Raw genomic sequence first — 12,169 nt, 5'->3', positions numbered from 1 at the left:
CGAAGTGACCCGGCATACTGTATGCATATGCTGGGTCACATCACTCTGCTGACTGGCAGGTGCTTGCAGTACCAGTCCGCTCACATTCGGGCTGTCTTGTATATACTGTAGCTAATGAGACCTGGCATATGCCGGATCCCTTCAGACTGCCACCCCCATGGCCAGCCACTCTGCCCCAAAACCCCCCACAGTGCTGTTCTTTATAATGCTTAAAGAAGTGACCCTGCATATGCCGGGTCACTTCAGGCTATTTGCGCCCTCACTGCACATGACATCACAGGGATAAACGGTCAGAACCTAGTTTACCTGGGGCGGAGTTTTGGCCACCCATGGTTGGGCAGAGCTTCATTTGCCATGGGCGGGTCTTCAGACGATTGGGGGCTGAATGGGAAGAGGTCTGGAGCTTGACTCAACTCGCCCATTATTAATCAGGCCCTGATGGCAGCATACCCTCCGTTCGTGGCCCGTTAAACCCCACCACCTCACAGAAAGGGGCGTGGTCACAATGCACTGGGGCCAACTGGGGAATTACCCGATTCCCCGGCAGCCCAGTCTGAGCCTGACCATGAAACTCCCATGACACTCTCACAAGACAGGAAGGTCCTGTGGGGAGGCAATCGGGAAGCCGACTGCCTAAATACCGGCAGCCGGCTTCCCGACTGTCATTTCCCGGCAAGGGTGAAATGCCGGGCGTCTAGATGTAGACGCCCACATTTCCCCGACGCCGGGAGACCGGCGCCCGGCATCCCGATCGTAGGGATGCCGGGCGCCGCGAGCGGAAAGCAGCGGGGGGGAGGATTAGGTTTAGGGCTCCCGGGGGGGACTTTGGGTTAGGCACCCTCCTGGGAGGGTTAGGGTTAGGCTAGGGGGAGGGAGGGTTAGGGTTAGGCACCCCCGGGGGGGACTTAGGGTTAGGCCCCCTGGGGGACTTAGGTTTAGGCAGCGGGGAAGGGGGTGGTTAGGGTTAGGCACTTAGAGGGGGGATTAGGGTTAGGCACTTGGGGGGGAAGTTAGGATTAGGCACCCCTAAGGAGGGTTAGGGTTAGGGGGGTTAGGTTAGGTTAGTAAATACTTACCTATCCACGATCGGGATTTCCAGCGCTGTCGAGCTTCCGCTGCGTCGCACTCTGCTCCTGTCGGGCTGCCGCTGACGTTCTGTGATATTGTATTGTTGCTGCCCCAAAATGCCCAAAATGCCCAATTTCAACAAAAGACAGATTTGGCCATGTTCCATTCCACACAGAATAGGACGTACATGTGCAAAAATGCATGAATTTGCGTCTGCACATGCTCTGTATGCTAACACTCGTCCATTAGCACCTGTGCACAGAGATCTGTCAGAATCAGGCTCCTAGGCAGGTATACCAGGAATTGGTGAAAGTCACTCTAACAGTTTTACAGATACTATATAGCAATCATAGATATCGCACAGAATGTAATAGAGTCTGCATTTGTGATGACTTATAAGCAGTGGTGGCTCCAGGGGTGGGGCTGCAGCACAGTCTAAAATTCAAATAGGGGAGCAACACCAACTGCCCTTACAAATGCTACCAAATATCACTGGCTGGGACTAACTGGAAGTTGGTGTCCTCCCCTATTTAAATTTTGGACTGCGCTGCAGCTCCACTTCTGGAGCCGCCACTGCTTATAAGTCACTGGAAATGAGGCCTCCAAATCTCTGTATGTAAAGCATAGTGATTTGGAGAAACCAAGCTGTCGGCGATGTGGCGGGGTTTAAACTCCCATTTTGGCAGCAGCTTGGCCTAGTCAGATGTGTTTAAAAAAGAAAATAAGCCATGCCCCCCTCCCCCTCCAAAGTGGCATCACAGTCACACTTAGGCTGCTAGCGGCAAAACTGGGGGAAAAGCAGTGTGGTGTCCCCCGAGAAAGCAGCCATCAGCACTAGGCTTTGCTCTGCAATTTTCTCTTATCAGCCTAGGGTTTCAGCTTGGGTATTAGTGACTCTTTGTAGAGGGTCCATGCTTTACTGTACATTTTCTTTAAGCAAGGTGACAGACCAGATATCTGCCCTTGACGCTATCTCAACTGTCACTGGTCATTTTTATTCAGAACATTGAAAAAAATGTGACTGCAACTTGCGGTGACTCATGTTTGAACACGGCTGTTTTCTGATGATTTTTTGACAATTGAGCTTCTATTACATACAGTGAGTTGCATTGCCGCACCAAATTGCAGGAAAATCACTGTTTTTGCATATTCAAAGGCTGGCAATCATGTACAGTACACTGTTGGTGAGAAATGTACCTGTGTTTGCTACAAAAAATGTGAATGAAAAGCTGACTGGCACCATTATAGGCAAAATCCTTATCAGCTTTTAGCAACAATAAGAAAGTCACATTTGCCTGAATTGACTAAAAATCACATACAGGGAGAGGGGTTTCGAAAGGAGCCCATCTCTGCGATGTATACAGAAGTGAAATGATCACATAAGCAATCATTTCACTTCTAAATCGCGAGCAAGGGATGTTCTTCTGACCACGAGGGAACACTCTCCCGATAATTTTTGTGAAATAGTAGCCCATAGGTGACTACAGGATAATGCCACCCGGAGATGGCGTTAACTATCGTGGCGCATTCCGGAGCTTAGTAAATCTGACAGCTTCGCAGCCCCCATAGAGATATTTGCTTCAGACCAACCCTCCTTCAAACATTTGGGTGACTCAATATTTGTGAGAATCCCCAAAAAAAGGCTGTTTTTGGGAAATATACTGCAAATATTACTTGATAAATAGGCCCCTTACTCACTATTCTGCTCTTTATCTTTACTTATTATGTATGTGTGTATAAAATCTGGCTGAGATGGAGAGGTACAAAGTAGAGAAGTACAGTAGTAGTTATTATTCAAAGCAGTATGGCCTTCATTCAGACCCGGTCGCAAGTGCTGAGCGCTCGCAACCAGGTCGATGTTTAGGCCCTGCGCCCGCGCAGCGGCTGCACTGTGCGTGCGCAAGCCCCGGAGCGAGAGAGAAATTATCTCGCTCCGGAGCTCACTACAAAAGGGCCGGCTGTCGATGTTGATCGACAGCTCGGCCCGTTTTGTAGGCGGGGCGGGGGGTGGTTTCACAAACGGAGGCGTTCCTTAAGGAACGCCTATCGTTTTGTGGGCGGCTGCACTGACATCGGCAGTGATGTCAGTGGGGAGCTTCCTGCTCGATCAGAATGGTCGCGATGGTCTTGACCATCAACCTGGTCTTGACCATCAACCTGGTCGGTCGCTAAAGCTTTGGGTGGTAACCCACAGCTTAGCTAGCAACCAGGAGGCTGCACTTGAAAATAGAAGTGGCCGCCCTCATTCAGAAGGAGCGCTCGCTTCTTGCGAGCGCCTCTGAATGAGGGCCTATATCTCAAATGTGAAATATATTGTTCCTTTTGTCAATATAGTATGGATGAAAGTTTAAAATATACACTGTGGTTATTTTGTCTCCCTCTGACACCACTAGTCACCAAAGAAAGTTGTATCTTGTATTGTATTCATACCACAATAGTCTACAATAGACCTACCTATTGTATCATGTATCTGTACTATTCCTTTTAGATCACTACCTACATTATTAAAACAAAAAAAAGAACAGTTCCATGCACAACAAAAATAAACATTTCAGACGTAATCTCTTCTGCATCTAGAAATGATTCGATCAGCGACTCCATTCCCCCTGGTCAGCCTCTTCTTCATGTTCATTGGGTTTATACTGAATAACGTGGGGCACATCCGCCCTCATCGGACCATCCTGGCTTTTGTTTCTGGCATTTTCTTCATTCTCTCTGGTAAGTTTATGTTTCACAGGAATTTGTGTGTCTATATAAACTGTAATCCATCACGGTGCAGGGGCGGTGTCAGGCTGGAGGGCAAAGATCTGTATAAAAGTTCAGGCAGGAACAGTCACCTGAACTGATTAAAGAGAGCTTGCAAATTGGGCCAGTATCTGTAGAGCTGTATAAAAAATATATTCTGTATAGCCTGCAAGTGGGGACAGTATCTGGGCCTCTAAGAAGAAGAGAATTAATATATAAATTGTTATTTCAAGTTTAAATCAGTATAATAAACTCAGGATTTAAAACATTTTATTATTGCGAAGGCCCCCACCCGGCTACTTCTTGATGCCACCCGGCTGGAAAAATTTTCTGGGGAGAAAACTGCTATTACATAAGCCCGGCCCCTATGTCTGAATACTTCCCGTTATTTGCATACAGAGTCAGAATAATCCTGTCCTGTGAAATGCAGTATCACCTGCCTTGGAGGCCAGTTTTATTTTAGCATCATGAGCTCTAAGCGAGTTTAGTTGGTCGTGTTCTATATTTTTTGAATCTCAGTGATTCCAACAAATTTCAGTTTCAAGATTACGTTGTTTTTCATTATTGCAGGCTAAAGCTCTTCCTACAAAACTAGAAAATTAGCCTCTGGCGCTGAATGGAGCCGCTAAGCTCTTCCTATACCATGATGTTACTCAGTACTGCTACTGTATGCTATAAAAGTGGGGAACCTTAAAATGTTCTTTAAAAAGTCTCCGTTAGAGCTATACATTTTTACACCATATTCATCAAAATATCTTTAACTTTACTATCCACCCTGTGTCAGGAGCCGAGTGCTGCACCCTAATGCTACAGTGCAGCACCTGTCTCCTGTCACTAAGGAGAAATCGGCACTTTGGTGTCAACCCACGGCAGGTGACACCCGGGTGCAGCCCGCACCCCCCTTGTGATGCCACTGGGCGGCAAAGCAAAAAACAAAAACAAGTAGGTTTGCACCTGACCTGTACAAGCCATGCTGCAATGTAAGGAATGCAAATGTATTTGGGCAGGGCAAATACTGTCTGGTTTTGAATGTAGCCCACAAATGCTGGGCAGCTTTATTTTACCACTGCAATTTAGATTTGAATTTGGAAAAGTCCCCTCTCTCATCTAAATCTGTCTCCACATTTTATACCTGCCCCGCCTGCAGTGCAGCATGCTTTTGTTGAGGTGCAAAATTACTTGCAATGTAGTATCAGACCCCATTTATTTAGTTTTCTCTGCAGGCTGTTGCAAAATATGCTAAAAAAAGATATTTACCTGTATTACTGTATGTATAGTATGCAATAGGAATTCAGTATTCCACATTAAACAGAGGGGATACATCCTAACAAGAGGCCTATACACATACCAGTTCAATTACAGTTGATGGTTAAATAATTTCAGGAGGAAACATTATAAAGAGATGCTTACTGCAAAACTACATGATATTCCAAGCTGTATTTGTAGAACTGTTAATAATCAGAATTCCTGTCCCTTTCTGTTCTCTGTTACTGGAATGATGTGTGTTCCATAACTTATCCTCATCAAACTGAAAATGTAATTGCACTGTCTCATTGTAGTATGTTTCCGCCCTCCCTGTCCCTTTTTCCATGACGCTGTAGTCCATGTTGTTTTTCTATGATCCTCTATTCTCTGAACCCTATATTTATCACTCTGTTTTATACAATGCCTTCTTGTATAACTTGGGCTTTTCTCTATAATGACTGGTTTATCTCCTCCAATTTCCATATGTTTTTTCCATGAACAATCTTTTTGTAATCCAATACTTCCTGTCACACCGGCCCTTCTCTCATCTTTCCGCAAGTCCCTCAATCCTCACAGTAAAGCTAGGATTAGCACAATTGTGACTTTCATAAATATCCTACAAATTATACTTCATGCATGCTGGGAACATTTTTAAAGACAAATGATATATATATATATATATATATATATATATATACACACACACATATATATACAGTCAGGTGCATAAATATTGGGACATTGACAGAATTTTCATATTTTGGCCTCTATTCACCACCACAATGGCTTTGAAATGAAACAAACAAGATGTGCTTTAACTGCAGACTTTCAGATTTAATTTGAGGGTAATTACATACAAATCAGGTGAACGGTGTAGGAATTACAACGGTTTCTATATGTGCCTCCCACTTTTTAAGGGGCCAAAAGTAATGGGACTATCAACTCAAAAGCTATGTCATGGACAGTTGTGGGCTATTCCCTCGTTATTTCATTATAAATTAAGCAGGTAAAATGTCTGGAGTTGATTCTAGGTGTGACATTTGCATTTGGAATCAGTTGCTGTCGACTCTCAATATGAGATCCAAAGAGCTATCACTATCAGTGAAGCAAGCCATCATTAGGCTGAAAAATCAAAACAAACCCATCAGAGAGATAGCAAAAACATTAGGTGTGGCCAAATCAACTGTTTGGAACATTCTTAAAAAGAAAGAACGCACCGGAGAGCTCAGCAACACCAAAAGACCCGGAAGACCACGGAAAACAACTTTGGTGGATGACAGAAGAATTATTTCCCTGGTGAAGAAAAACCCCTTCACAACAGTTGGCCAAATCAAGAACACTCTCCAGGAGGTAGGTGTATATGTGTCAAAGTCAACAATCAAGAGAAGACTTCACAAGAGTGAATATAGAGGGTTCACCACAAGATGTAAACCATTGGTGAGCCTCAAAACCAGGAAGACCAGATTAGAGTTTGCCAAACAACATCTAAAAAAGCCATTACAGTTCTGGAACAACATCCTATGGACAGATGAGACAAAGATCGACTTGTACCAGAGTGATGTTAAGAGAAGAGTATGGAGAAGGAAAGGAAATGTTCAAGATCCAAAACATACCACCTCATCAGTGAATCATGGTGGTGGTAGTGTCATGGCATGGGCATGTATGGCTGCCAATGGAACTGCTTCCCTTGTATTTATTGATGATGTGACTGCTGACAAAAGCAGCAGAATGAATTCTGAAGTGTTTCGGGCAATATTATATGCTCATATTCAGTCAAATGCTTCAAAACTCATTGGACGGCGCTTCGCAGTGCAGATGGACAATGACCCAAAGCATACTGCAAAAGCAACCAAAGAGTTTTTTAAGGCTAAAAAGTGGAATGTTATGCAATGGCCAAGTCAATCCCCTGACCTGAATCCGATTGAGCACGCATTTCACTTGATGAAGACAAAACTGAAGGGAAAATGCCCAAAGAACAAGCAGGAACTGAAGACATTTGCAGTAGAGGATTGGAGTGAAAGTTAGATTTAGGATTGTTTAGTTTGTCCCATTACTTTTGGCCCCTTAAAAAGTGGGAGGCACATATAGAAACCGTTGTAATTCCTACACCGTTCACCTGATTTGGATGTAATTACCCTCAAATTGAGTCTGAAAGTCTGTAGTTAAAGCACATCTTGTTTGTTTCATTTCAAAGCCATTGTGGTGGTGAATAGAGGCCAAAATATGAAAATTCTGTCAATGTCCCAATATTTATGCACCTGACTGTTTATATATATATATATATATATATATATATACATACAATATATATATATACACACACATATACATACATACACACACACACACACACAATCCAAAAATCCGGCACTCCCTAATGTCAAAAGTAACCTTACCCCGTTGCCAGCATCAACATGTCAAAAGAGAAATGCTATAATAAAGAAGCAAAGTATATGCGGCACTCAGAGGCTTCAATGAGACACGTAACACAAGAGTCTTATTGAAGCCTCAGAGTGCCGCATATACTTTGCGCCTATATATATATATATATATATACACACACTGTATATATATACATATACACACTGTATATATATATATATATATATATATGTATATATATACACACACAGTGATTCATTGTACTTTGTGGAAAAATTATTATTATAGAACTATCACTTGAATGGAATGGGGGAATTCAACATCTCACCTATAGTATTGGACAGTCATTTTGTTGTGGTTTACATTTTGAATATAATTCAGCTTGTTTTTTTTTTACTCCACAGGTCTATCCTTAGTAGTGGGTTTAGTCCTGTACATATCTAGCATTAACGATGAGATTCTGAACAGAACTAAAGACTCGGAAACCTATTTTAGTTACAAGTATGGGTGGTCCTTCGCTTTTGCAGCCATATCATTTCTACTCACAGAGGTAAATTGGATTGTTGGATTGCCTGTCCTTATCATATGTATTTATTAACAGTCATTTTATATAGTGAATACATATTATACAGCATTTTCAAGATTTCAGACATTCATATCAGTATCTGCCTAAGTGGAGATTACACTATTTCCTATCACATGGACAAATGCACACACTAAATCTTTGTCAGAAGCCAATTAAGCTAGTATGTTATTGAAGTGTGGAAGAAAAGCAGAGAACTGAAAGGAAACCCACACAAGCAGAAGGAGAACATACAAACTCCACAAAGTTAGTACCATGGTCAGGAATTTAACTCAAGATCTCAGGGCTGTGAGGCAATAATCCTAACTATTACACCAACTGTGCTGTCCAAAATTAACTGGGTCAACAAAGGCAATTTTCTTGTTACCATGACCATATTTCCTAAAGGTGCCTTGGGGCCCCATTTATCAGTAATAGCATAATAGCGATATTAGCACCCATGATTGCATTGCAATATGCATAGCGCCGGGAAGTCGTACAGAACACCCGCTGATCCCTGTGCTCGGAGTGAGGAGAGCGCCTCTTCATACTTTACTTGTGCCATACTGCTGCGCATACCTGGTCTACAGACCATGCATACGCGGCGGCCATTGCCTATAGGCTACAGCACGACTATGCCATCTTAAAATAGCATTAGCTGCAGGGGCTAAGCTCTGGCTTGGTAAATCTGACAGTATTGCATTCCCCATAAGGGAGCTGCTGCTACTGTCAAGATATGGAGGAACCACAGCAGATATCGGAGATATATGCTGTGGTCTCTCCATAATACATCTAGGGGATACTAAATATTTGCGGGTGTCCCTCAAAAACAGGTGTTTTCGGGGAATATGCTGCAAATATTTATATACTAATGATAAATAGGCCCCAAAATGTCAAATTGCATGTGGCATGTCATGTCCTAAAAGGGGCTTACAACAATGCACATCACTGAAACCCCATTAATTAGAAATTGTTTCATTATCCTTACTGTAAGGTGTACATTTGCTGGTTTACAGATGTGATACTTTTAGGGATTTATCTGTCACTTCAAGTGAATTGAGAGATTTGTCTCCACTTTGAGCCTAGGTCATTAATAATTAGTAGTTGGTAGGAAACGTAGATTAAAGAACTAAGGGCCCACCAGGTCCTACACTCTATTTGGAAATATCTCCTGTGTATAGGAAACAAATACATTACAAACTATAAAATAGCTGAGATGCCATATCTCAATCTGGACCTACAGTAGTGAAGATAGGGTAGTCTTTTTATTTTGCCAACATGAAACATCTAAACATTGGAGACGCAAAAGGGAATTATCACAAACTGTTTTATAATCCTTATAACAAACACATAGTGACTAATAAAGTAGAACAGATATACCCAACCCACTAAAGTGATCTTTTGAGCTCATATTGTTAAGTACGCCTTTGTCTTCTATAGAGCGCTGGAGTAATGTCCGTCTATCTGTTCATGAAAAGATACACAGCAGAAGACGCATATAGGCCACACCCAGGATTCTACCGGCCACGTCTAAGCAACTGTTCTGACTATTCTGGACAATTCCTGCACCCCGAAGCCTGGGTGAGAGGACGCAGTCCTTCCGACATCTCAAGTGAGGCCTCTTTGCAGATGAACTCCAACTACCCCGCTCTCCTCAAATGCCCTGACTATGACCAGATGTCCTCTTCACCATGTTGAAAAATTACTTTGCCAACAATTTAAAACTATCTGTGTCTGCAGGACATGCCAACGTTCACAATATTTTCTATAGTCCACTCATCGTACTCCCTATCTCTAATGCCTGATCTCAACAAACACCTAGCAGAGATATACTCTCATATAATGTGTGGTGAGGGTCTTGGCAATTCATGTCCTCCACACCAGGTTAGATGAACCAGTTCTGTTCAGTATATGGTCTAATGTGACCAGAACATCTGATATGATGTAACATTCAAGGTACAACTCAGCTGATTAGAGTATGAATCCATGTTTTCTTCAAAAAAATATATTGCATAGAGGGATGATAGGAAATGTGCTGTTTATATCACATGGTCTCTACAGAGGTTGGACACATTCTCATGAGCTAGTACATAATCTTGTGTTGACAATGTTAAAATACGGTTACAGCTTGATGTTTGTATCATATTTCTGGCTTCAGCTGAGTAGTCTCTGGCAAGTCTTAGTGGACAACACTGATTAAAGTGGCAGGACTGACAGCCCACTTGGCCACCACTATGTAGTTAGCTTTCTATATATCTGTTAGGAGGGTGAATATCAATGTATCTAGTATTCAGGGACATAAGTGAAGCTGAATGTCTTGTGTACAATGTCAAAAGATCCAATGTTCTAGTTATTGTACCTTAAGTGTTAATATTAATCCCTTGTGGCACGTAATCCCCTGTTCCTCTACATAGAGAAGCCTGGAGGAACAGTGGTAGTTGTAGAATAGTCTCAAAAACCTCTTGCTTAAATTAGAACATATAGATGAGTCTTCTTCAAACCGAGAATACAAAGTATAAATTAGAACTTGAGATTGCTATGGTAACTGAAACATACACGTCAGTGTTTGAATGATAATTTAGCAAATTGTCCATGCTGTTCTATGAAATGCTGCAAACATATTCTTGCTTCAACTGTCTCAACAAACTTCTTGCCTTGACAACTTTAATGTTACCCTGGCCACACTTGAATCTTAAACCTAGGTGTAATTAATTGTGTTGGATAGTGCACATATATAAAAGCATCATGCTTTATTTTCATGGAAAAAAAAAAAATCAGAAATATTTAACAGATATAATCATTTTTTTTTTATCTCATACCAGCAACCCTGCAGTATCACCTAAAAACACACACACACATTCCGCCAGGTTTGCCACTATACTGATGAACAGCAGGGAGTGAGATGCTACAACTGTGTGAGACGAGTAGCAAGGAGACAACATACATTTTCCCATACATTTAATATATACACAATACTACTACTACTACTACTACTACTACTACTACTGATATACTAAATGCAGAGGATGGGGTCTAGTACTGCAGGATGCTGTCTGAGCTATAGCTTTCAAATGCTTGATAATATTTACTAAAAAAGAACTGGAGAACATACAGTATATAGTCAATGCTTCCTGAATATAGTTTACATAAAAGTACATTTAATAGTGAGTTCAGAAATGAGTGGAACTTCACTCTTAACATATTGAATTAAATTCCCTGCAGGTTGGTGGATTTAGTAGCCAGGACTGAGATGAAGGGTAGTATTGTTGGTATGTGGAATATACTGTATGAACAGTACAATTGAAATTGTATAAATTCTAAATCATTTTGTTCTAGTGGTCAGATTAAGGGTACTGATTTACTAAACTTATAACTTTGTTTGCCAGTGCAGTTAAAACATTTTGTTTTGCGGTTTTCATGAACAAGTTGACTCTTTAGTAAATCACCCACTAGGTTTGTAATAATGTATTGCCTTTTAATGATGTTTTATCTGACTGTGTACAAATTAAGTATATTATTTTAATAAATAAAAATCTCAGAAAACATGATGCTGGAAATTGAATATTATGTAACATATACATGTATTTATTTAATTAGTTTGTTATACATATAGTAATAGGCTTTCAAATAGTAGCTAATTGGACCCAATCTAAGGGCCTCTAGTTTAGGTCCTGTTGTACTGTACTACCAAAACAAATACATATTAATAATAATAATAATAATAATAATAATAATAATAATAAGTCACAATCCAGTTAACAGAAATACTTCATTTTAGCTTTCTAAAATGACTCTATTAATTAATGTAACATCCATAAATATGATTACTTAGTAAAATCAGATGCTGTCATCTGATAAATTTGCAATGACATTGTGTCAAGTGTCATGAAGCACAAGTCATCTATACAAAGATTCAAGATGAAAGCTGTAAAAAAAACTAATAAACATTGGAGAGTATGGTACAGCATTCACTTCTGAATGGGGCCTTTTCACTAGATTTTTCTAGTAGAACAAATGCTAAATTAAAGAGTTTGTGTAATGGAATTGTTTTCTATCTTTTTAGAGAAAGTAGCAGCCAACATTTAAATATTATTGTATATTTAAAAATGATTTTGTTTGGGAAATTTGTAAGACACATTATCTTAACCAGGGGTGTGTGGATATATA

The 12,169-nt window shown here is 41.0% G+C and overlaps 1 protein-coding gene across 2 annotated transcripts in view; it reads left to right on the top strand.

Annotated features, from left to right (window-relative positions):
- Positions 1-11,533, top strand: part of CACNG5 (calcium voltage-gated channel auxiliary subunit gamma 5) — a 119,762-nt gene extending 108,229 nt beyond the window's left edge. For both annotated transcript variants that reach the window (XM_088467948.1, XM_088467956.1), the window contains 3 exons: positions 3,646-3,786; positions 7,845-7,990; positions 9,443-11,533. In XM_088467948.1, coding sequence (XP_088324074.1) covers positions 3,646-3,786; positions 7,845-7,990; positions 9,443-9,700 — 545 coding nt within the window. In that variant the 3' untranslated portion in view covers positions 9,701-11,533. The remainder of the gene's footprint in view (positions 1-3,645; positions 3,787-7,844; positions 7,991-9,442) is intronic.
- The last annotated feature ends 636 nt before the right edge of the window (positions 11,534-12,169 follow it).

Source organism: Taudactylus pleione, unplaced genomic scaffold (assembly GCF_031769625.1).
Source record: "Taudactylus pleione unplaced genomic scaffold, aTauple2 ptg000012l, whole genome shotgun sequence".
Taxonomy (NCBI): domain Eukaryota; kingdom Metazoa; phylum Chordata; class Amphibia; order Anura; family Myobatrachidae; genus Taudactylus; species Taudactylus pleione.
This window is presented reverse-complemented; position numbering and strand designations above follow the sequence as displayed.